We start from the raw sequence: 22,954 nt of genomic DNA on the forward strand, positions 1-22,954 counted from the left end.
CCCAATTTTAACCCAATTAAAACGGGATTTTTTGGGATTTTTGGGGATTTTTTTTGGAATTTTGGGGAATTTTGGATCCAAAAAATTCCCAAATTTTGGGAATTCAAAGAATTCCCAAAAATTCCATCCAAAACACCCCAAAATCCCCCAAAAACCCCCAAATCCCCCGATTTTAACCCAATTTTTGGGGATTTTTTTGGGATCTGGGTCCCCCCTGGGCCGATTTTCCCGGGGTTTTTTTTGGGATTCCCGGGAATTTCGGCTCCGGAATTTTCCGGGGATTCCCGGGAATGCCGGACCTGTCCAAGATGGAATTCTCTCAGGGAGATTTTTTGGGAATTTTTTTTGGGGGGGGGATTTGGGTGAATCCCAGTGGGAATTTTTGGGGAATTTTGGGGAATTTTTTGAGGATTTTTTTATTGAATTTTTGGGGATTTTTTGAGATTTTTTGGGATTTTTTTGGGATTTTTGGGGGTTTTTTTTGGGAATTTTGGGGAATTTTGGATCCAAAAAATTCCCAAATTTTGGGAATCCCAAGAATTCCCAAAAAATCCCCCAAAATCCCCAAATTCCCACAATTTTAACCCGATTTAAACGGGATTTTTGGGGATTTTTTTGGGATCTGGGTCCCCCCTGGGCCGATTTTCCCGGGGTTTTTTTTGGGAATTTTGGGGAATTTTGGATCCAAAAAATTCCCAGATTCCTGGAACTCCAAGAATTCCCAAAAAACACCCAAAAATCCCCCAAATCCCACAATTTTAACCCAATTTTTGGGGATTTTTTTGGGATCTGGGTCCCCCCTGGGCCGATTTTCCCGGGGTTTTTTTTGGGATTCCCGGGAATTTTGGCTCCGGAATTTTCCGGGGATTCCCGGGAATGCCGGACCTGTCCAAGATGGAATTCTCTCAGGGAGATTTTTTGGGAATTTTTTTTGGGGGGGGATTTGGGTGAATCCCAGTGGGAATTTTTGGGGAATTTTGGGGAATTTGGGGGATTTTTTTATGGAATTTTTGGGGATTTTTTGAGATTTTTTGGGATTTTTTTGGGGATTTTTTGGGGGTTTTTTTGGGAATTTGGGGGATTTTTGGATCCAAAAAATTCCCAAATTTCAGGAATCCCAAGAATTCCCAAAAAATCCCCCAAAATCCCCAAATTCCCACAATTCAAACCCGATTTAAACGGGATTTTTGGGGATTTTTGGGGATTTTTTGGGGGATTTTTTTGGGGATTTTGGGGAATTTTGGATCCAAAAAATTCCCAAATTTTGGGAATCCCAAGAATTCCCAAAAATTCCATCCAAATCCCCCCAAAATCCCCAAAAATCCCCAAATTCCCACAATTTTTACCTGATTAAGATGGGATTTTTTGGGATTTTTGGGGATTTTTTGGGATTTTTTTGGGATTTTTTTTGGGGAATTTTGGGGATTTTTGGATCCAAAAAATTCCCAAATTTTGGGAATCCCAAGAACACCCCAAAATTCCCCCAAAAATCCCCCAAATCCCACAATTTTAACCCGATTTAAACGGGATTTTTGGGGATTTTTTGGGGGATTTTTTGGGGGATTTTTTTGGGAATTTTGGGGATTTTTGGATCCAAAAAATTCCCAAATTTTAGGAATTCAAAGAATTCCCAAAAATCCCATCCAAAACACCCCAAAATTCCCAAAAATCCCCAAATCCCACAATTTTCACCCAATTTAAACGGGATTTTTTGGGATTTTTTTGGGGATCTGGGTCCCCCCTGGGCCGATTTTCCCGGGGTTTTTTTTGGGATTCCCGGGAATTTCGGCTCCGGAATTTTCCGGGGATTCCCGGGAATGCCGGACCTGTCCAAGATGGAATTCTCTCAGGGAGATTTTTTGGGAATTTTTTTTGGGGGGGGATTTGGGTGAATCCCAGTGGGAATTTTGGGGAATTTTGGGGATTTTTGGGGGATTTTTTTTGGAATTTTTGGGGATTTTTTGGGGATTTTTTTGGGATTTTTTTTTGAATTTTTTGGGATTTTTTGGGGAATTTTGGGGATTTTTGGATCCAAAAAATTCCCAAATTTTGGGAATCCCAAGAATTCCCAAAAATTCCATCCAAAACACCCCAAAATCCCCCAAAATTCCATCATTTTAACCTGATTAAAATGGGATTTTGGGGATTTTTTTATTGAATTTTTGGGGATTTTTGGGGATTTTTTGGGGATTTTTTGGGGGTTTTTTTGGGAATTTTGGGGAATTTTGGATCCAAAAAATTCCCAAATTTTGGGAATCCCAAGAATTCCCAAAAAAACCCCAAAAATCCCCCAAATCCCCCGATTTTAACCCAATTAAAACGGGATTTTTGGGGATTTTTTGGGAATTTTTTGGGAATTTTGGGGATTTTTGGATCCAAAAAATTCCCAAATTTTGGGAATTCAAAGAATTCCCAAAAATTCCATCCAAAACACCCCAAAATCCCCCAAAATTCCATCATTTTAACCCGATTTTAACCCAATTTTGGGGATTTTTTTGGGATCTGGGTCCCCCCTGGGCCGATTTTCCCGGGGTTTTTTTTGGGATTCCCGGGAATTTCGGCTCCGGAATTTTCCGGGGATTCCCGGGAATGCCGGACCTGTCCAAGATGGAATTCTCTCAGGGAGATTTTTTGGGAATTTTTTTTGGGGGGGGATTTGGGTGAATCCCAGTGGGAATTTTGGGGAATTTTGGGGATTTTTGGGGGATTTTTTTTGGAATTTTTGGGGATTTTTTGGGGATTTTTTTGGGATTTTTTTTTGAATTTTTTGGGATTTTTTGGGGAATTTTGGGGATTTTTGGATCCAAAAAATTCCCAAATTTTGGGAATCCCAAGAATTCCCAAAAATTCCATCCAAAACACCCCAAAATCCCCCAAAATTCCATCATTTTAACCTGATTAAAATGGGATTTTGGGGATTTTTTTATTGAATTTTTGGGGATTTTTGGGGATTTTTTGGGGATTTTTTGGGGGTTTTTTTGGGAATTTTGGGGAATTTTGGATCCAAAAAATTCCCAAATTTTGGGAATCCCAAGAATTCCCAAAAAAACCCCAAAAATCCCCCAAATCCCCCGATTTTAACCCAATTAAAACGGGATTTTTGGGGATTTTTTGGGAATTTTTTGGGAATTTTGGGGATTTTTGGATCCAAAAAATTCCCAAATTTTGGGAATTCAAAGAATTCCCAAAAATTCCATCCAAAACACCCCAAAATCCCCCAAAATTCCATCATTTTAACCCGATTTTAACCCAATTTTGGGGATTTTTTTGGGATCTGGGTCCCCCCTGGGCCGATTTTCCCGGGGTTTTTTTTGGGAATTTTGGGGAATTTTGGATCCAAAAAATTCCCAAATTTCAGGAATCCCAAGAATTCCCAAAAAACCCCCAAAAATCCCCCAAATCCCCCAATTTTAACCCAATTTTTGGGGATTTTTTTTGGGATCTGGGTCCCCCCTGGGCCGATTTTCCCGGGGTTTTTTTTGGGATTCCCGGGAATTTCGGCTCCGGAATTTTCCGGGAATTCCCGGGAATGCCGGACCTGTCGAAGATGGCGCCGACGCCGGCGCTGTGGGCGCTGTTGCGGTGAACGTGGAGCCCGGTGGCCAAAAGGATCCCGTCCTTAACGGCGATGGAGCGGTGAGAGAACGACGCGATCAGCAGCTCGTTCCAGCCTGGAAATTCGGGAATTTTTGGGAAGTTTTGGGATTTTGGGATGGAGAAATAGAATTTATATAAAAACCCAAAAAATTGGGAGAAAATCCGGTGAAATTTTGAGGAAAAACGGCCAAAAAATGGGAAAAAATTGAATTTTTTGGGTGAAAAAAGAGAAAAAATCTCATTCCAGCCTGGAAATTTTTGGGAATTTTTGGGATTTTGGGAAGGAGAAATCAAATTTATATAAAAACCCCAAAAATTGGGAGAAAATCCGGTGAAATTTTGAGGAAAAACGGCCAAAAAATGGGAAAAAATTGAATTTTTTGGGTGAGAAAAGACAAAAAAACCTCGTTCCAGTCTGGAATTTTTGGGGAATTTTTGGGAATTTTTGGGAATTTTTGGGATTTTGGGAAGGAGAAATCAAATTTATAAAAAAACCCCAAAATTTTGGAAAAAATCCCAAAAAATTTTGAGGAAAAATGGAAAAAAAAGACAAAAAAATTGAATTTTTTGGGTGAAAAAAGACAAAAAATCTCATTCCAGTCTGGAATTTTTTGGGAATTTTTGGGAATTTTTTGGGATTTTGGGAAGGAGAAATCAAATTTATATAAAAACCCCAAAATTTGGGAAAAAATCCCAAAAAATTCCGAGGAAAAACGGCAAAAAAAAGACAAAAAAATTGAATTTTTTGGGGTGGGAATGGATGAAAAATTAATTCCAGTCTGGAATTTTTTGGGAATTTTTGGGTTTTTTGGGAATTTTGGGTTTTTTTGGGAATTTTTGGGGTTTTTTCGGAATTTTGGGGGTTGGAGAGATTTGAAATCTGCAGAGAAATTCTCCCCCAAAATTCTCAAATCCCCCTCAAAAATTCCCAAAATCCCCCAAAATTCCCAAAATTTTCCCCAGAATTCCCAAATTCCCCCCAAAAATCCCAAAAAGTTCCCCAAATTCCCCCAAAATTCCCAAAATCCTCCCAAAAATTCCCAAAAAATTCCCATTATAACCCCTTAAAATCCCTTTATAACCACCCCAAAACCCCGAAAAATCCCCCAAAAAATCCCAAAAAATCACAAAAAATCCCAAAAAATTCCCAAAATTCCCAAACTCCCCGAAATTCCCGGAATTCCTCCCCAAAATTCCCAAACTCACCCCAAAACCCCCAGAAAATTCCCATTATAACCCCTTAAAATCCCATTATAACCACCCCAAAACCCCTAAAAATCCCCCCAAAATCCAAAAAAATCCCCCAAAAATTCCCAAAAATTCCCCAAAAATTCCCAAATTCCCAAAATTCCCAAAAATTCCCAAACTCACCCCAAAACCCCCCGAAAATTCCCATTATACCCCCTTAAAATCCCATTATAACCACCCCAAAACCCCGAAAAATCCCCCAAAAAATCCAAAAAAATCCAAAAAAAATCCCAAAAAATTCCCAAAAATTCCCAAAATTCCCAAGAATTCCCCAAATCCTCCCCAAAATTCCCAAACTCACCCCAAAATCCCCAGAAAATTCCCATTATAACCCATTAAAATCCCTTTATAACCACCCCAAAACCCCTAAAAATGCCCCCAAAAATCCCAAAAAAATCCCCAAAAATCCCCCAAAAATTCCCAAAATTCCCAGATTCCCAAAATTCAAAAAAATTCCCCAAATTCCCCCAAAATTCCCAAACTCACCCCAAAACCCCCCAAAAATTCCCATTATAACCCCTTAAAATCCCATTATAACCACCCCAAAACCCCTAAAAATGCCCCCAAAAATCCCAAAAAATTCCCAAAAAATCCCCAAAAAATTCCCAAAAAATCCCAAAAAATTCCCAAAAAATTCCCAAAGAATCCCAGAATTCCCAAAATTCCCAAGAATTCCCCAAATCCTCCCCAAAATTCCCAAACTCACCCCAAAACCCCCCGAAAATTCCCATTATAACCCATTAAAATCCCTTTATAACCACCCCAAAACCCCTAAAAATCCCCCCAAAAAATCCAAAAAAATTCCCAAAAATTCCCAAAATTCCCAAGAATTCCCCCAAAATTCCCAAAATCCCCCCAAAATTCCCAAACTCACCCCAAAACCCCCCGAAAATTCCCATTATAACCCCTTAAAATCCCATTATAACCACCCCAAACCCCCTAAAAATCCCCCAAAAAATCCCAAAAAATCCCAAAAAAATTCCCAAAAAATCCCCAAAAAGTCCCAAAAAATTCCCAAAAAATTCCCAAAAAATTCCCAAAGAATCCCAGAATTCCCAAAATTCCCAAGAATTCCCCAAATCCTCCCCAAAATTCCCAAACTCACCCCAAAACCCCCCGAAAATTCCCATTATAACCCATTAAAATCCCTTTATAACCACCCCAAAACCCCTAAAAATCCCCCCAAAAATCCCAAAAAAATCCTAAAAATTCCCAAAAATTCCCCAAATTCCCCCAGAATTCCCCAAATTCCCCCAAAATTCCCAAAATCCGCCCCAAAATTCCCAAACTCACCCCAAAATCCCCAGAAAATTCCCATTATAACCCCTTAAAATCCCATTATAACCACCACAAACCCCCTAAAAATCCCCAAAAATCCCAAAAAATTCCCCCAAAATTCCCAAAAAATCCCCAAAAAGTCCCAAAAAATTCCCAAAAAATTCCCAAAAAATTCCCAAAGAATCCCAGAATTCCCAAAATTCCCAAGAATTCCCCAAATCCTCCCCAAAATTCCCAAACTCACCCCAAAACCCCCCAAAAATTCCCATTATAACCCCTTAAAATCCCATTATAACCACCCCAAAACCCCTAAAAATCCCCCAAAAAATCACAAAAAATCCCAGAAATTCCCCAAAATTCCCAAAATTCCCAAAGATTCCCAAAATTCAAAAAAATTCCCAAAAAATTCCCATTATACCCCCTTAAAATCCCATTATAACCACCCCAAAACCCCTAAAAATCCCCCCAAAAATCCCAAAAAATCCCCCCAAAAAATCCCAAAAAATTCCCAAAAATTCCCAAACTCCCCGAAATTCCCGGAATTCCTCCCCAAAATTCCCAAACTCACCCCAAAACCCCCCGAAAATTCCCATTATAACCCATTAAAATCCCATTATAACCACACCAAAACCCCTAAAAATGCCCCCAAAAAATCCCAAAAATCCCCCCAAAAAATCCCCAAAAATTCCCAAATTCCCCAAATTCTCCCAGAATTCCCAAAATCCCCCCAAAATTCCCAAACTCACCCCAAAACCCCCCAAAAATTCCCATTATAACCCCTTAAAATCCCATTATAACCACCCCAAACCCCCTAAAAATCCCCCCAAAAATCCCAAAAAATTCCCAAAAAATTCCCAAAAATTCCCAAAGATTCCCAAAATTCCCAGATTCCCAAAATTCCCAAAAAATTCCCAAAAAATTCCCATCATACCCCCTTAAAATCCCATTATAACCACCCCAAAACCCTGAAAAATCCCCCAAAAAATCCAAAAAAATCCAAAAAAAATCCCAAAAAATTCCCAAAAAATTCCCAAAGAATCCCAGAATTCCCAAAATTCCCAAGAATTCCCCAAATCCTCCCCAAAATTCCCAAACTCACCCCAAAACCCCCCAAAAATTCCCATTATAACCCATTAAAATCCCATTATAACCACCCCAAACCCCCTAAAAATCCCCCCAAAAATTCCCAAAAAATCCCAAAAAAATCCCAAAAAATCCCAAAAATTCCCCCAAAATTCCCAAACTCCCCGAAATTCCTGGAATTCCTCCCCGAAATTCCCAAACTCACCCCAAAACCCCCCAAAAATTCCCATGATAACCCCTTAAAATCCCATTATAACCACCCCAAAACCCCTAAAAATCCCCCAAAAAATCCCAAAAAATCCCCAAAAAATCCCCAAAAATTCCCAAAAATTCCCAAAATTCCAAAGATTCCCAAACTCCCCAAAATTCCCAAAATCCTCCCCAAAACCCCCCAAAAATTCCCATTATAACCCCTTAAAATCCCATTATAACCACCCCAAAATCCCTAAAAATCCCCAAAAAAATCCCAAAAAATCCCTAAAAAATCCCAAAAATTCCCAAAAATTCCCAAAATTCCCAAGAATTCCCCAAATCCTCCCCAAAATTCCCAAACTCACCCCAAAACCCCCAGAAAATTCCCATTATAACCCCTTAAAATCCCATTATAACCACCCCAAAACCCCTAAAAATCCCCCCAAAAAATCCAAAAAAATAAAAAAAAAATCCCAAAAAATTCCCAAAAATTCCCAAAATTCCCAAGAATTCCCCAAATCCTCCCCAAAATTCCCAAACTCACCCCAAAATCCCCAGGAAATTCCCATTATAACCCCTTAAAATCCCATTATAACCACCCCAAAACCCCTAAAAATCCCCCCAAAAAATCCCAAAAAATTCCCAAAAATTCCCAAAGAATCCCAGAATCCCAAAAATTGCCCCAAAATTCCCAAACTCCCCGAAATTCCCGGAATTCCTCCTGACCTGCCCGGAGCAGGATGACCTGGTCGTCCAAGGGGAGCCCCGAGAAGTGGGGGACCCTCTTGGCCCACTCGACGAGGGTGAAGAGCTGCTTGTCGGCCGCCTGGCAGATGTTGGTCACCGGGTCATTGGGCTGAATTTGGGGCGATTTCGGGGCAAATTGAGACCCCCCCCAACATTCCCGGAATTCCCAAACCCATCCCGGAATTCCCAAGGGAAAAATCCTGGAAAAAACCCGGCGGAAATCGGACGGGAAATGGGGGAAAGCAGGGTGGGAAACGGGGAAATTCAGCGCAAAAATGGGAAAAATCGGGGTGGGAAAGGGGGTAAACCCCAAATTTTGGGAGCCTTCCTGGAGGATTTTGGGGCAAATTGAGACTTCTCCTGATATTCCCGGAATTCCCAAACCCATCCCAGAATTCTCAAGGGAAAATCCTGGAAAAATCCTGACCAAAATCAGCACCAAAATGGGGAAATTCAGAGCAAAAAAGGGAAAAATCGGGGTGGGAAAAGGGATAAACCCCAAATTTTGGGAGCATTCCTAGAGGATTTTGGGGGAAATTGAGACTTCTCCTGATATTCCCGGAATTCCCAAACCCATCCCGGAATTCCCAAGGGAAAAATCCTGGAAAAAACCCGGCGGAAAACAGACGGGAAATGGGGGAAAGCGGGGTGGGAAATGGGGAAATTCAGCGCAACAATGGGAAAAATCGGGGTGGGAAAGGGGGGAAACCCCAAATTTTGGGAGCATTCCTGGAGGATTTTGGGGGAAATTGAGATAGATCCTGATATTCCCGGAATTGCCAAACCCATCCCGGAATTCCCAAGCCAAAATCCTGGAAAGAACCCGGTGGAAATCGGATGGGAAATGGGGAAACTCAACCGGAAAATGGGGAAAAATCGGGGTGGGAAAGGGGGTAAACCCCAAATTTTGGGAGCATTCCTGGAGGATTTTGTGGGAAATTGAGACTTCTCCTGATATTCCCGGAATTCCCAAACCCATCCCGGAATTCCCAAGGGAAAAATCCTGGAAAAATCCTGACCAAAATCAGCACCAAAATGAGGAAATTCAGAGCAAAAAAGGGAAAAATCGGGGTGGGAATGGGGGTAAACCCCAAATTTTGGGAGCATTCCTGGAGGATTTTGGGGGAAATTGAGTTAGATCCTGATATTCCCAGAATTCCCAAACCCATCCCGGAATTCCCAAGGGAAAAATCCTGGAAAAAACCCGGCGTAAAACGGACGGGAAATGGGGGAAAGCGGGGTGGGAAATGGGGAAATTCAGCGCAAAAATGGGAAAAATTGGGGTGGGAAAGGGGGGAAAACCCAAATTTTGGGAGCCTTCCTGGAGGATTTGGGGGGAAATTGAGATAGATCCTGATATTCCCGGAATTCCCAAACCCATCCCGGAATTCCCAAGCGAAAATTCTGGAAAAAACAGGGTGGAAATTGGCACCAAAATGGGGAAACTCAACCGGAAAATGGGGAAAAATCGGGGTGGGAAAGGGGGTAAACCCCAAATTTTGGGAGCCTTCCTGGAGGATTTTGGGGGAAATTGAGACTTCTCCTGATATTCCCGGAATTCCCAAACCCATCCCGGAATTCCCAAGGGAAAAATCCTGGAAAAATCCTGACAAAAATCAGCACCAAAATGGGGAAATTCAGCGCAAAAATGGGAAAAATCGGGGTGGGAATGAGGGGAAATCCCAAATTTTGGGAGCCTTCCTGGAGGATTTTGGGGGAAATTGAGACTTCTCCTGATATTCCCGGAATTCCCAAACCCATCCCGGAATTCCCAAGGGAAAAATCCTGGAAAAAACTTGGTGGAAATTGGACGGGAAATGGAAAAAATAACCTCAAAAAATTCCCCCCAAAATTCCCCAAATTCAAAAAAAATCCCCAAAAAAATCAGAAAAAATCAGAAAAATTCCCCCAGATTCCCAAAAATTCAAAAAAAAATCCTAAAAGATCCCCAAAAAAATCCCCCCAAAATTCCCCATAATACCCAAAAAATCCCAAAATTTCAAAAAAAATTCCCCCAAAAATCCCAATTCCCAAAAAAATCCCCCAAAATTCCCAAAAAATCCCCCAAAAATCCCCCAAAAATTCAGAAAAAATCCCAATTTCCCCAAAAAAATCCCCCCAAAATCCCAAAATTCCCAAAAAATTCCAAAAAAAATTCTAAAAAATCCTAAAAATTACCAAAAATCCCCCCAAAATTCTAAAAAATCCGCAAGAAATCCCCAAAAATTCCAAGAAACTTCCTAAAAAATCCCAAAATTTCCCAAAAACTAAAAAAAATGCCTAAAAAAATCCTAAGATCCCCCAAAAATTCCCAAAAAATCCTCCAAAATTGAAAAAAATTCCTAAAATATCAAAAAAAATTCTGAAAAAATTCCGAAAAAAAATCCCAAAATTTCCCCAAAATTCACCCAAAATTCAAAAAAAATCCCCAAAAATTCCAAAAAAATTCCTAAAAAATTCTAAAAGATCCCCAAAAAGTCCCCCAAAAATTCCCTCAAAAATTCCCCAAAATTCAGAAAATAATCCTAAAAATTCCTAAAAATGAAAAAAAATAAAAATCCTAAAAGATCCCAAAAAATTCCTGACAAAAATCCCCAAAAATTCCAAAAAATTTTCTAAAAAATCCCCCAAAATTCCAAAAAAAATCCCCAAAAATTCCTAAAAAATTCTAAAAGTCCCCCTAAAATCCCCCCCAAAATCCCCCCCAAAATTCCCCCAAAAATTCCCCAAAATTCAAAAAAAATCCCAAAATTTCCCAAAAATTAAAAAAAAAATTCCCCCAAAAATTCCTAAAAAATCCCCCAAAATTCCAGAAAATTCCTAAAAATTCCTAAAAATTCCTTAAAAAATCCCCCAAAATTCCAGAAAATTCCTAAAAATTCCTTAAAAAATCCCCCAAAATCCCAGAAAATTCCTAAAAATTCCTAAAAATTCCTTAAAAAATCCCCCAAAATTCCAGAAAATTCCTAAAAATTCCTAAAAAAATCCCTTAAAATCCCAGAAAATCCAAAAAAATTCCTAAAAATTCCTAAAAAAATCCTGCAAAATTCCAGAAAATTCCAGGAAATTCCTAAAAAAATCCCCCAAAATCCCAAAAAAATTCCTAAAAATTCCTAAAAAAATCCCCCAAAATTTAAAAAAAAAAATCCTAAAAATTCCTTAAAAAATCCCCCAAAATTGCAAAAAAAAATCCCCCAAAATTCCAAAAAAAAAAATCCTAAAAATTCCTAAAAAAATCCCCCAAAATTCCAGAAAATTCCAGGAAATTCCCCAAAAAAATCCCCCAAAATTCCAGAAAATTCCAAAAAATTCCTAAAAAAATCCTAAAAATTCCTAAAAATTCCTAAAAAAAGCCCCCAAAATTCCAGAAAATTCCTAAAAATTCCTAAAAAAATTCCCCAAAATTCCAGAAAATTCCTAAAAAAATCCCCCAAAATTCCTAAAAATTCCAAAAAATTCCTAAAAAAATCCCCCCAAATTCCTAAAAATTCCAAAAAATTCCTAAATCCCCCAAAAATTCCAGAAAATTAAAAAAAATTCCTAAAAAAATCCCCCAAAATCCCCAAAAAATTCCTAAAAATTCCTTAAAAAATCCCCCAAAATTCCAAAAAAAAATCCTAAAAATTCCTAAAAAAATCCCCCAAATCCCAAAAAAATTCCTAAAAATTCCTAAAAAAATCCCCCAAAATTCCAGAAAATTCCTAAAAATTCCTAAAAAAATCCCCCAAAATTCAAAAAAAAAATTCCTAAAAATTCCTAAAAAAATCCCCCAAAATTCAAAAAAAAAATTCCTAAAAATTCCTAAAAAAATCCCCCAAAATCCCAAAAAAAATCCTAAAAATTCCTAAAAAAATCCCCCAAAATCCCAAAAAAATTCCTAAAAATTCCTAAAAAAATCCCCCAAAATTCCAGAAAATTCCTAAAAATTCCTAAAAAAATCTCCCAAAATTCCAGAAAATTCCAGGAAATTCCCGAATTTCCACTCACGGAGGCTCCCCCGGGCCCGGCGCCGTCGTCGCTTTTGGGCTCCACGGCCAATTCGGCTTCCAGAAGTTTCTCCACCGGCATCTCCTCGTTGGGAGCCATCCCAAATTCCGGGTCCCCGTCCTTGTCCTTGCCCCGCTGCCGCTCCTCCTGCACGGCTGCAAAAATCCGGGAGAAAAACGGGAAAAGGAGGGTGAGAAACGGGGAAAAATGGGGGAAAATGGGGGAAAATGGGGGAAAAATGGGGGGAAAATGGGGGAAAAAAATTGGGAAAAATGGGGGGAAAATGGGGGAAAAAATGGGGGAAAAATGGGGAAAAAAATTGGGAAAAATGGGGAAAAAAAGAGGGGAAAATGGGGAAAAAATGGGGAAAAATTGGGGAAAAAAGAGGGGAAAAATGGGGGAAAAAAAAGGGAAAAATGGGAAAAAAAGAGGGGAAAAATGGGGGGAAAAATGGGGAAAAATGGGGGAAAAAAGGGAAAAATGGGGGGTAAAACGGGAAAAGGAGGGTGAGAAACGGGGAAAAAATGGGGGAAAATGGGGAAAAATGGGGGAAAATGGGGAAAAAAATGGGGGAAAAATCCGGGAAAAAAAGGGAAAAGGGAGGGTGAGAAACGGGGAAAAAATGGGGGAAAAATGGGGGAAAATGGGGGGAAAAATGGGGGAAAAAATGGGGGAAAAATGGGGGAAAAAATGGGAAAAATGAGGGGAAAATGGGGGGAAAAAAAGGGAAAAATGGGGAAAAAAAGAGGGGAAAAATGGGGGGAAATGGGAAAAATGGGGGGAAAATGGGGGAAAAAATGGGGAAAAATGGGGGAAAATGGGGAAAAAAATGGGGAAAAATTGGGGGGAAATGGGGGGAAAATGGGGGGAAAATGGGGGAAAGAATGGGGGAAAAATGGGGGAAAATGGGGGAAGAAAAGGGAAAAATGGGGGAAAAATGGGGGGAAAAATGGGGGGAAAAGGGGGGGAAATGGGGGGAAAAATGGGGAAAAATGGGGGAAAAATGGGGGGAAATGGGGGAAAAAGGGGGAAAAATGGGGGGAAATGGGGGGAAAATTGGGGGAAAAATGGGGGAAAATGGGGGGAAAATGGGGGGGGAAAATGGGGGGAAATGGGGGGGAAATGGGGGGAAAAAAAGGGAAAAATGGGGGGAAAATGGAGAAAAAAAGATGGAAAAATGGGGAAAAATGGGGAAAAATGGGGAAAAAAGAGGGAAAAATGGGGGGAAATGGGGGAAAAATTGGGGGAAAAAAGGGAAAAATGGGGGAAAAAATGGGGGAAAAAAGGGGAAAAGGGAGGGTGAGAAATGGGGGAAAATGGGGAAGAAAAAAGGGAAAAATGGGGGAAAAAAAGAGGGAAAAATGGGGGAAAAAACGAGAAAAAGGAGGGAGAGAAACGGGGAAAAATGGGGGAAAAATGGGGAAAAATGGGGGGAAAAAAGAGAAAAATGGGGAAAAAAATGGGGAAAAAAAGAGGGAAAATGGGGCGAAAAATGGGGGAAAAATGGGGGGAAAATGGGGAAAAAATGGGGAAAAATGGGGAAAAAAAGAGGGAAAAATGGGGGAAAATGGGGAAAAAATGGGGGAAAAAAAGGGAAAAGGGAGGGTGAGAAATGGGGGAAAAATTGGGAAAAAAAGGGAAAAATGGGGGAAAAACGGGAAAAAGGAGGGTGAGAAACGGGGAAAAAATGGGGGAAAATGGGGGGAAAATGGGGGAAAAAAGACGGAAAAATTGGGGAAAAAAGAGGGAAAAATGGGGGAAAAAAAGGAAAAATGGGAAAAAAAGAGGGGAAAAATGGGGGGAAAAATGGGGAAAAAAGGGAAAAGGAGGGTGAGAAACGGGGGAAAATGGGGAAAAATGGGGAAAAAATGGGGGAAAATGGGGAAAAATGGGGAAAAAATGGGAAAAAAAATGGGAAAAATGGGGGGGAAATGGGGAAAAAATGGGGGGAAAAAAGGGAAAAATGGGGAAAAATGGGGGGAAAAAAGGGAAAAGGAGGGTGAGAAATTGGGGGAAAATGGGGGAAAAATGGGAAAAATGGGGGAAAAAATTTGGGAAAAATCCGGGAAAAAAAGGGAAAAGGGAGGGTGAGAAAATGGGAAAAATGGGGGGAAAATGGGGGAAAAAAAGGGAAAAATGGGGGAAAAATGGGGGGAAAATGGGGGGAAAATGGGGGGAAAAATGGGGGAAAAAAGGGAAAAGGAGGGTGAGAAATGGGGGAAAATGGGGAAGAAAAAATGGGGGAAAAAATGGGAAAAATGGGGGGAAAATGGGGGGAAAATGGGGGAAAAAAAGAGGGAAAAATGGGGGAAAAATGGGGGGAAAATGGGAAAAATGGGGGAAAATGGGGGAAAAATGGGAAAAATGGGGGAAAATGGCGAAAAATGGGGGAAAAATGGGGGAAAATGGGGGAAAAATGGGGGAAAAGGGGGGAAAAAAGGGAAGAATGGGGAAAAAAAGAGGGGAAAAATGGGGGGAAAATGGGGGAAAAATGGGGAAAAAATGGGGAAAAAATGGGGGGAAATGGGGGGAAAATGGGGGAAAAATGGGGGGAAAAAAAGGAAAAATGGGGGGAAAAGGGGGGGAAAAAGGGAAAAGGGAGGGTGAGAAACAGGGGAAAATGGGGGGAAAATGGGGGGAAAAAAGGGAAAAGGAGGGTGAGAAACGGGGAAAAATGGGGGGAAAAATGGGAAAAATGGGAAAAACTGGGTCCCTCCCAGTCCCTCCCAGTATCCCCAAATCCCCATTTCTTCGCCATTTTTACCCTAAAAACCCCATTTTTTCCCCGTTTTTTCCCCGTTTTTCACCGGATTTTTTCCCCAAACCCCCTCCCAGTTTATCCCAGTCCCTCCCAGTTTATCCCAGTCCCTCCCAGTCCATCCCAGTCCCTCCCAGTCCATCCCAGTCCATCCCAGTATCCCCAAATCCCCATTTCTTCACCATTTTTGCCCTGAAAACCCCATTTTTGGCCATTTTTTCCCCATTTTTCACCGGATTTTTTCCCCATTTTTTCCCCAAACCCCCTCCCAGTCCCTCCCAGTTTATCCCAGTCCCTCCCAGTGCCTCACCCTCCCGTTTCATGCCGGTGGCCAGGCACTCCCAGTCCCTCCCAGTCCATCCCAGTATCCCCAAATCCCCATTTCTTCACCATTTTTACCCTAAAAACTCCATTTTTTCCCCGTTTTTCACCGGATTTTTTCCCCAAACCCCCTCCCAGTTTATCCCAGTCCCTCCCAGTCCATCCCAGTCCCTCCCAGTCCATCCCAGTCCCTCCCAGTCCATCCCAGTATCCCCAAATCCCCATTTCTTCACCATTTTTGCCCTAAAAACTCCATTTTTTCCCCATTTTTCACCAGATTTCTTCCCCGTTTTTTCCCCAAACCCCCTCCCAGTTTATCCCAGTTTATCCCAGTCCCTCCCAGTCCCTCCCAGTCCCTCCCAGTGCCTCACCCTCCCGTTTCATGCCGGTGGCCAGGCACTTCTGGTAGCGGCAGTACTGGCAGCGGTTGCGCTGCCGCTTGTCCACCACGCACTCGCGGTTGTCGCGGCAGGTGTAGGTCAGGTCCTTGCGGATCGTCCTCTTGAAGAAGCCCTTGCAGCCCTCGCAGCTGGAGACGCCGTAGTGTTTGCCTGGAATTCCAGAGGGGGAGAGGAAAAAATTCCGGAGGGAATCCGGGGAAAAATGGGAAAAATCGCCGCGAAAAACGGGGCGGGGACGGGGGAAAAACGGTGGAGAAGAGATGGGAATGGGGGGGAAAAGGGAGGGGAATCGGCGTCAAATCGAGACAAAATGCGGCTGGGAAAGGCCTCGAGGGTGGGAATCCAGGAATGTTCTCCTGGGATTGGGAATTCCAAAGGAATCCCGAAAAAATTCCAGGAAAAATTGGGAGAATCGGCCCAAAATCGGTCCAAAATCGGTCAAAAATTGACCCAAAACGGAGCAAAACCCAATGAAATTGACCCAAAATGCGGCTGGGAAATGCCTCGAGGGTGGGAATTGTGGAATGTTTTCCTGGGATTGGGAATTCCAAAGGAATCCCAAAAAATTCCAGGGAAAATTGGGAGAATCGGCCCAAAATCGGCCAAAATCAGTCAAAAATTGACCCAAAATGGAGCAAAACCCAATGAAATTGACTCAAAATTGACCCAAAATTGACCCAAAATGCAGCTGGTGAAGCTCTCTGGGGTGGGAATCGTGGAATGTTCTCCTGGGATTGGGAATTCCAAAGGAATCCCAAAAAATTCCACGAAAAATTGGGAAAATTGAAACGAAATTGGCTCAAAATGGAGCGAAATTGGCACCAAATTGACCCAAATTTAACCCAAAATGCGGCTGGGAAAGGCCTCGAGGGTGGGAATTGTGGAATGTTCTCCTGGGATTGGGAATTCCAAAGGAATCCCAAAAAATTCCAGGGAAAATTGGGAGAATCGGCCCAAAATCGGCCAAAATCAGTCAAAAATTGACCCAAAATGGAGCAAAACCCAATGAAATTGACTCAAAATTGACCCAAAATTGACCCAAAATGCAGCTGGTGAAGCTCTCTGGGGTGGGAATCGTGGAATGTTCTCCTGGGATTGGGAATTCCAAAGGAATCCCAAAAAATTCCAGGAAAAATTGGGAGAATCGGCCCAAAATTGGCCAAAATCGGTCAAAAATTGACCCAAAATGGAGCAAAACCCAATGAAATTGAACCAAAATTGACCCAAAATTGACCCAAAATGCAGCTGGGAAAGGCCTCGAGGGTGGGAATCCAGGAATGTTCTCCTGGGATTGAGAATTCCAAAGGAATCCCGAAAAATTCCAGGAAAAATTGGGAAAATTGAAACGAAATTGGCCAAAATTGGTCAAAAATTGACCCAAAATGGAGCAAAACTCAATGAAATTGAACCAAAATTGACCCAAAATGCAGCTGGTGAAGCTCTCAGGGGTGGGAATCGTGGAATGTTCTCCTGGGATTGGGAATTCCAAAGGAATCCCAAAAAATTCCAGGGAGAAACGGTCCAAAATCGGCCAAAATTGGCTCAAAATGGAGCAAAATCGGCACCAAATTGACCCAAAATTGATCCAAAATGCACCTGGTGAAGCTCTCAGGGGTGGGAATCGTGGAATGTTCTCCTGGGATTGGGAATTCCAAAGGAATCCCAAAAATTCCAGGAAAAATTGGGAGAATCGGCCCAAAATCGGCCAAAATCGGTCAAAAATTGACCCAAAATGGAGCAAAACTCAATGAAATTGAGCCAAAATCGACCCAAAATGCAGCTGGTGAAGCTCTCAAGGATGGGAATCCTGGAATGTTCCCCTGGGATTGGGAATTCCAAAGGAATCCCGAAAAATTCCAGGAAAAATTGGGAAAATTGACCCCAAAATGGCCAAAAATGGAGCAAAATTGGCACCAAATTGACCCAAAATCGACCCAAAATGCGGCTGGGAAAGGCCTCGAGGGTGGGAATTGTGGAATGTTCTCCTGGGATTGGGAATTCCAAAGGAATCCCAAAAATTCCAGGAAAAATTGGGAGAATCGGCCCAAAATCGGCCAAAATCGGTCAAAAATTGACCCAAAATGGAGCAAAACTCAATGAAATTGACTCAAAATTGAACCAAAATTGACCCAAAATGCAGCTGGTGAAGCTCTCAGGGGTGGGAATCCAGGAACGTTCTCCTGGGATTGGGAATTCCAAAGGAATCCCAAAAATTCCAGGGAAAATCGGTCCAAAATCGGCCAAAATTGGCTCAAAATGGAGCAAAATCGGCACCAAATTGACCCAAAATTGATCCAAAATGCACCTGGTGAAGCTCTCAGGGGTGGGAATCGTGGAATGTTCTCCTGGGATTGGGAATTCCAAAGGAATCCCAAAAATTCCAGGAAAAATTGGGAGAATCGGCCCAAAATCGGCCAAAATCGGTCAAAAATTGACCCAAAATGGAGCAAAACTCAATGAAATTGAGCCAAAATCGACCCAAAATGCAGCTGGTGAAGCTCTCAAGGATGGGAATCCTGGAATGTTCCCCTGGGATTGGGAATTCCAAAGGAATCCCGAAAAATTCCAGGAAAAATTGGGAAAATTGACCCCAAAATGGCCAAAAATGGAGCAAAATTGGCACCAAATTGACCCAAAATCGACCCAAAATGCGGCTGGGAAAGGCCTCGAGGGTGGGAATTGTGGAATGTTCTCCTGGGATTGGGAATTCCAAAGGAATCCCAAAAATTCCAGGAAAAATTGGGAGAATCGGCCCAAAATCGGCCAAAATCGGTCAAAAATTGACCCAAAATGGAGCAAAACTCAATGAAATTGACTCAAAATTGAACCAAAATTGACCCAAAATGCAGCTGGTGAAGCTCTCAGGGGTGGGAATCCAGGAACGTTCTCCTGGGATTGGGAATTCCAAAGGAATCCCAAAAATTCCAGGGAAAATCGGTCCAAAATCGGCCAAAATTGGCTCAAAATGGAGCAAAATCGGCACCAAATTGACCCAAAATTGACCCAAAATGCCGCTGGTGAAGCTCTCAGGGGTGGGAATCGTGGAATGTTCTCCTGGGATTGGGAATTCCAAAGGAATCCCAAAAAATTCCAGGAAAAATTGGGAGAATCGGCCCAAAATTGGCCAAAATCGGCCAAAAATTGACCCAAAATGGAGCAAAACTCAATGAAATTGACTCAAAATTGACCCAAAATTGACCCAAAATGCAGCTGGTGAAGCTCTCAGGGATGGGAATCGTGGAATGTTCTCCTGGGATTGGGAATTCCAAAGGAATCCCAAAAATTCCAGGAAAAATTGGGAGAATCGGCCCAAAATGGCCAAAAATGGAGCAAAATCGGCACCAAATTGACCCAAAATTGACCCAAAATGCAGCTGGTGAAGCTCTCAGGGGTGGGAATTGTGGAATGTTCTCCTGGGATTGGGAATTCCAAAGGAATCCCGAAAAATTCCAGGAAAAATTGGGAAAATCGCAGCGAAAATCGGGAAAATTGACCCCAAAATGGCCAAAAATGGAGCAAAATGGGCACCAAATTGACCCAAAATTGAGCCAAAATGCGGCTGGGAAAGGCCTCGAGGGTGGGAATCGTGGAATGTTCTCCTGGGATTGGGAATTCCAAAGGAATCCCGAAAAATTCCAGGGAAAATTGGGAGAATCAGTCCAAAATCGGTCCAAAATCGGCCCAAATTGGCTCAAAATGGAGCAAAACTCAATGAAATTGACTCAAAATTGACCCAAAATTGACCCAAAATGCGGCTGGGAAAGGCCTCAAGGGTGGGAATCCAGGAATGTTCTCCTGGGATTGGGAATTCTAAAGGAATCCCAAAAATTCCAGGAAAAATTGGGAGAATCGGCCCAAAATCGGCCAAAATCGGTCAAAAATTGACCCAAAATGGAGCAAAACTCAATGAAATTGACTCAAAATTGACCCAAAATTGATCCAAAATGCGGCTGGGAAAGGCCTCGAGGGTGGGAATCCAGGAATGTTCTCCTGGGATTGGGAATTCCAAAGGAATCCCAAAAAATTCCAGGAAAATTGAGAAAATTGACAAGAAAATCAGGAATAATCGGCCCAAAATCGGCCAAAATTGGCTCAAAATGGAGCGAAATTGGCACCAAATTGACCCAAATTTAACCCAAAATGCGGCTGGTGAAGCTCTCAGGGATGGGAATCATGGAATGTTCTCCTGGGATTGGGAATTCCAAAAGAATCCCAAAAAATTCCACGAAAAATTGGGAAAATTGACACGAAATTGGCCAAAATTGGTCAAAAATTGACCCCAAAATGGAGCAAAACTCAATGAAATTGACTCAAAATTGACCCAAAATTGACCCAAAATGCAGCTGGTGAAGCTCTCAGGGGTGGGAATTGTGGAATGTTCTCCTGGGATTGGGAATTCCAAAGGAATCCCGAAAAATTCCAGAAACAATTGGAAAATTGACCCAAAATTGGGAAAATTCACCCAAAATTGACCCAAAATGCAGCTGGTGAAGCTCTCAGGGGTGGGAATCGTGGAATGTTCTCCTGGGATTGAGAATTCCAAAGGAATCCCAAAAAATTCCAGGAAAAATTGGGAAAATCGCAGCGAAAATCGGGAAAATTGACCCCAAAATGGCCAAAAATGGAGCAAAATCGGCACCAAATTGACTCAAAATTGACCCAAAATTGACCCAAAATGCGGCTGGGAAAGGCCTCGAGGGTGGGAATTGTGGAATGTTCTCCTGGGATTGGGAATTCCAAAGGAATCCCAAAAAATTCCAGGAAAAATTGGGAAAATCGCAGCGAAAATTGGGAAAATCGACCCAAAATTGACCCAAAATGGAGCAAAACTCAATGGAATTGAGCCAAAATTGACCCAAAATGCAGCTGCTGAAGCTCTCTGGGTTGGAAATCCAGGAATGTTCTCCTGGGATTGGGAATTCCAAAGGAATCCCGAAAAAATTCCAGGAAAAATTGGGAAAATCGCAGCGAAAATCGGGAAAATTGACCCCAAAATGGCCAAAAATGGAGCAAAATCGGCACCAAATTGACCCAAAATTGACCCAAAATGGAGCAAAACTCAATGGAATTGACCCAAAATTGACCCAAAATTGACCCAAAATGCGGCTGGTGAAGCTCTCAGGGATGGGAATCGTGGAATGTTCTCCTGGGATTGGGAATTCCAAAGGAATCCCAAAAAATTCCAGGAAAAATTGGGAAAATTGACCCCAAAATGGCCAAAAATGGAGCAAAATCGGCACCAAATTGACCCAAAATTGACCCAAAATGCAGCTGGTGAAGCTCTCAGGGGTGGGAATCGTGGAATGTTCTCCTGGGATTGGGAATTCCAAAGGAATCCCAAAAAAATTCCAGGGAAAATTGGGAGAATCGGCCCAAAATCGGCCAAAATCGGTCAAAAATTGACCCAAAACGGAGCAAAACCCAATGAAATTGACCCAAAATGCGGCTGGGAAAGGCCTCGAGGGTGGGAATTGTGGAATGTTTTCCTGGGATTGGGAATTCCAAAGGAATCCCAAAAAATTCCAGGAAAAATTGGGAGAATCGGCCCAAAATTGGCCAAAATCGGTCAAAAATTGACCCAAAATGGAGCAAAACTCAATGGAATTGACTCAAAATTGACCCAAAATTGACCCAAAATGCAGCTGGTGAAGCTCTCAGGGGTGGGAATCGTGGAATGTTCTCCTGGGATTGGGAATTCCAAAGGAATCCCGAAAAATTCCAGGAAAAATTTGGAAAATCGGTCCAAAATCGGCCCAAATTGGCTCAAAATGGAGCAAAATCGGCACCAAATTGACCCAAAATTGATCCAAAATGCGGCTGGGAAAGGCCTCAAGGGTGGGAATTGTGGAATGTTCTCCTGGGATTGGGAATTCCAAAGGAATCCCAAAAAATTCCAGGAAAAATTGGGAAAATCGCAGCGAAAATCGGGAAAATTGACCCCAAAATGGCCAAAAATGGAGCAAAATCAGCACCAAATTGACCCAAAATTGACCCAAAATGCGGCTGGGAAAGGCCTCAAGGGTGGGAATTGTGGAATGTTCTCCTGGGATTGGGAATTCCAAAGGAATCCCAAAAAATTTCAGGAAAAATTGGGAAAATTGCAGTGAAAATTGGGAAAATTTCCCCGCCGTTTCCCGCCGTTTCCCCATTGTTTCCCGCCGTTTCCCCGCCGTTTTCCCGCCGTTTCCCCTCCGTTCCCCGCCATTTTCCCGTTTCCCGCCGTTTCCCCACCGTTTCCCCATTTACCGCCGTTTTCCTGCCATTTCCCCACCGTTTCCCCGTTGTTTCCCTGCCGTTTCCCCATTGTTTCCCGCCGTTTCCCCATTGTTTCCCGCCGTTTCCCCATTGTTTCCCGCCGTTTCCCCATTGTTTCCCGCTGTTTCCCCGTTGTTTCCCGCCGTTTTCCCGTTTCCCGCCGTTTCCCCGCAGTTTCCCCGCCGTTTCCCCGCCGTTTCCCCATTGTTTTCCCGCCGTTTCCCCGCCATTTTCCCGTTTCCCGCCGTTTCCCTGCCGTTTCCCTGCCGTTTCCCGCCGTTTTCCCGCCGTTTTCCCGCCGTTTTCCCGTTTCCCGCCGTTTCCCCACCGTTTCCCCGTTGTTTTCCCGCCATTTCCCCGCCGTTTCCCCGTTGTTTTCCCGCCATTTCCCCGCCGTTTTCCCGCCATTTTTCCGCCGTTTCCCCGCCGTTTTCCCGCTGTTTCCCGCCGTTTCCCCATTGTTTCCCGCCGTTTCCCACCGTTTCCCCGCTGTTTTCCCGCCGTTCCCCGCCATTTCCCCGCCGTTTCCCCATTGTTTCGCGCCGTTTCCCCATTGTTTTCCCGCCGTTTCCCCGCAGTTTCCCGCCGTTTCCCGCCATTTCCCTGCCGTTTCCCGCCGTTTCCCCGCCGTTTCCCCATTGTTTCCCGCCATTTCCCGCCATTTCCCCATTTCCCCGCCGTTTCCCCACCGTTTCCCCGTTGTTTCGCGCTGTTTCCCCATTGTTTTCCCGCTGTTTCCCGCCGTTTCCCCGTTGTTTTCCCGCCATTTCCCCGCCATTTCCCCGCCGTTTCCCCATTGTTTCCCCGCCGTTTCCCCACCGTTTCCCCATTGTTTCCCGCCGTTTCCCGCCGTTTCCCCGCAGTTTCCCCGCCGTTTTCCCGCCGTTTCCCCGCCATTTTCCCGTTTCCCGCCATTTCCCCACCGTTTCCCCGTTGTTTTCCCGCCATTTCCCTGCCGTTTCCCCATTGTTTCCCACCATTTTCCCGCCGTTTCCCCGCCGTTTCCCTGCCGTTTCCCGTCCGTTCCCCGCCGTTTTCCCGTTTCCCGCCGTTTCCCCGCTGTTTCCCCGTTTCCCGCCGTTTCCCC

At 42.9% G+C, this 22,954-nt stretch overlaps 1 protein-coding gene across 3 annotated transcripts in view; it reads right to left on the reverse strand.

The window, feature by feature from the left end:
* The window catches only part of RXRB (retinoid X receptor beta), a 43,358-nt gene that overhangs the window by 17,747 nt on the left and 2,657 nt on the right, over positions 1-22,954 (reverse strand). For 2 of the 3 annotated variants that reach the window (XM_086870732.1, XM_086870733.1), the window contains exons 3-6: positions 15,583-15,762; positions 12,133-12,287; positions 8,125-8,254; positions 3,539-3,671 (exon numbers count right to left, since the gene is read on the reverse strand). In XM_086870732.1, the coding sequence (XP_086726858.1) occupies positions 3,539-3,671; positions 8,125-8,254; positions 12,133-12,287; positions 15,583-15,762 (598 nt within the window). The remainder of the gene's footprint in view (positions 1-3,538; positions 3,672-8,124; positions 8,255-12,132; positions 12,288-15,582; positions 15,763-22,954) is intronic. The other variant, XM_086870734.1, reaches the window with a different exon arrangement.

This window comes from Cyanistes caeruleus, chromosome 33, assembly GCF_971803275.1.
Source record: "Cyanistes caeruleus chromosome 33, bCyaCae1.hap1.1, whole genome shotgun sequence".
Taxonomy (NCBI): Eukaryota; Metazoa; Chordata; class Aves; order Passeriformes; family Paridae; genus Cyanistes; species Cyanistes caeruleus.